Here is a 1,945-nt window from a genome sequence, read left to right as displayed (position 1 = left end):
ACAAGATGTGCGTGTGCTAAGATGATATGTTAGGTAATAAACATTTTAAGCGTCCTGAACATGAATGGTAGTTGTAGTTATAAATAGGGATTGAAGAGTAAATGACAAGATATTGTTTATTAATCGAATAATACATTTAGACGCGGAGCGATACTTGATTTCCGCGCCCAAGCCTTCTTTTGTTGAAGTCTACACATATTACTATTAGGCATTATAAAATGGCCAGGTCATAGAAAGATCTTTGGAGATGAACGGCTTCGGCTCTTCTGGCTAATTTCCTTAGATTCTGTTTGCAATACGCTTGCGCACAGCCGCCGGTCCTATTCCTGGCATGTAGCTTGTAAGATGAGTAAAGAAGCAGGGGGAGAGAGATACATAGAGAGCGGCTCTGTCATTGGAAATAGCTCACTTTGACAGGAGCAAGCCAGAGAGTCAAGCCAGCATCTATGTCAGGGCTGCCTACCTGCAAGGTGTGCAGCAAAGATGATGACCATGAACAGCAAGCAGACTTTCGCAATGCACCCTGTTCTGCAAGACCCCAAGTACTCCAGCCTACACTCCAGTTCTGATGCTATGCGCAGAGTTTGCCTTCCAACCCCACAGGTATGTAAATCTGCATAATTACTGCTTTAAGGCACAGTTTTGACAGGCACAAGCTTAATGTTTTTTTCATGTTGGCAGAACAATCAGATATCTCTGTACCTCTTTCCCTGCCTGTCTCTGATCCACATGTCTATTCAAGCAGAGCTTCTGCCTTCATATTAATTTTTATGACCTGGGCTTTGAGGAGAATTCTCTCTGTGCTTGAAAATGTTTTTTAATCCTGAGTTGACAGAATTCCCAACTGACTCCAATGTACGCATTCTTGCTTGCAGCTCCAGGGCAATATATTTGGAGGCTTTGATGAGAGTCTGCTGGCCCGCGCTGAAGCTCTGGCGGCTGTTGACATTGTCTCCCACGGCAAGAGTCATCCTTTCAAACCAGACATAACCTACCATACGATGAGCAGTGTCCCCTGCACATCTACCTCCTCCGCCGTGCCCATCTCTCACCCGTCTGCCTTGACCTCTCACCCGCACCATTCGGTCCACCAAGGCCTGGAAGGAGACCTACTGGATCACATCTCTCCGACCTTGACAGTGAGCGCAATGGGGGCACCTGATCCGTCTGTAATGTCCGCTCAAGTTCATCAACATCATCTCCAGACCATGGGCCACCTCCACCAGGCGATGGGGATCGGTCACCCCCATTCACTCTCGTCTCATAATGGAGTGAGCTGCATTAACGACGTCGAATCCGATCCTCGGGAGCTGGAAGCTTTTGCGGAGAGGTTCAAGCAAAGGCGTATCAAACTCGGCGTGACCCAAGCCGATGTAGGTTCGGCCCTGGCAAACCTGAAGATCCCCGGGGTTGGATCTCTCAGCCAGAGCACCATCTGCAGATTCGAGTCCTTAACCTTATCACACAACAACATGATCGCTCTGAAGCCCGTCCTGCAAGCCTGGCTCGAAGAGGCTGAGGCGGCGTATAGAGAGAAAAATAGCAAACCGGAACTTTTTAATGGCAGCGAGAGGAAAAGAAAACGGACGTCAATCGCCGCCCCCGAGAAGCGCTCCTTGGAAGCGTATTTCGCCATCCAGCCCCGTCCGTCCTCGGAAAAAATCGCCGCGATCGCAGAAAAACTGGACCTCAAAAAAAATGTCGTCAGAGTCTGGTTTTGTAATCAAAGACAAAAACAAAAAAGAATGAAATACTCAGCAACTCACTAACGGGGAATTATCAGCCTGACTTTGTATGAATTCAGAACGTATAGCAGGGATCTTTAAACCTCTCCTAAGGACTTGCAAAGCCATGGAAGGACTTTTTTTTTTCCTCGCTCACTTTTCTAATGTAACCACACATCAGTCAGTTTAAAAGGTTTGAGATATTTTGTAAAATTGTATCT

At 47.0% G+C, this 1,945-nt stretch overlaps 1 protein-coding gene across 1 annotated transcript in view; it reads left to right on the top strand.

Annotated features, from left to right (window-relative positions):
* The first annotated feature begins 288 nt into the window (after window positions 1-288).
* pou4f3 (POU class 4 homeobox 3) overlaps window positions 289-1,945 on the top strand; it is a 2,567-nt gene continuing 910 nt past the window's right edge. The window contains exons 1-2 of the mRNA XM_039776109.1: window positions 289-603; window positions 876-1,945. The exon at window positions 876-1,945 is cut by the window's right edge and continues 910 nt beyond it. Of these exons, the coding sequence (XP_039632043.1) occupies window positions 484-603; window positions 876-1,769 (1,014 nt within the window). The 5' untranslated portion in view covers window positions 289-483 and the 3' untranslated portion in view covers window positions 1,770-1,945. The remainder of the gene's footprint in view (window positions 604-875) is intronic.

Source organism: Polypterus senegalus, chromosome 13, assembly GCF_016835505.1.
Source record: "Polypterus senegalus isolate Bchr_013 chromosome 13, ASM1683550v1, whole genome shotgun sequence".
Classification (NCBI taxonomy): domain Eukaryota; kingdom Metazoa; phylum Chordata; class Cladistia; order Polypteriformes; family Polypteridae; genus Polypterus; species Polypterus senegalus.
This window is presented reverse-complemented; position numbering and strand designations above follow the sequence as displayed.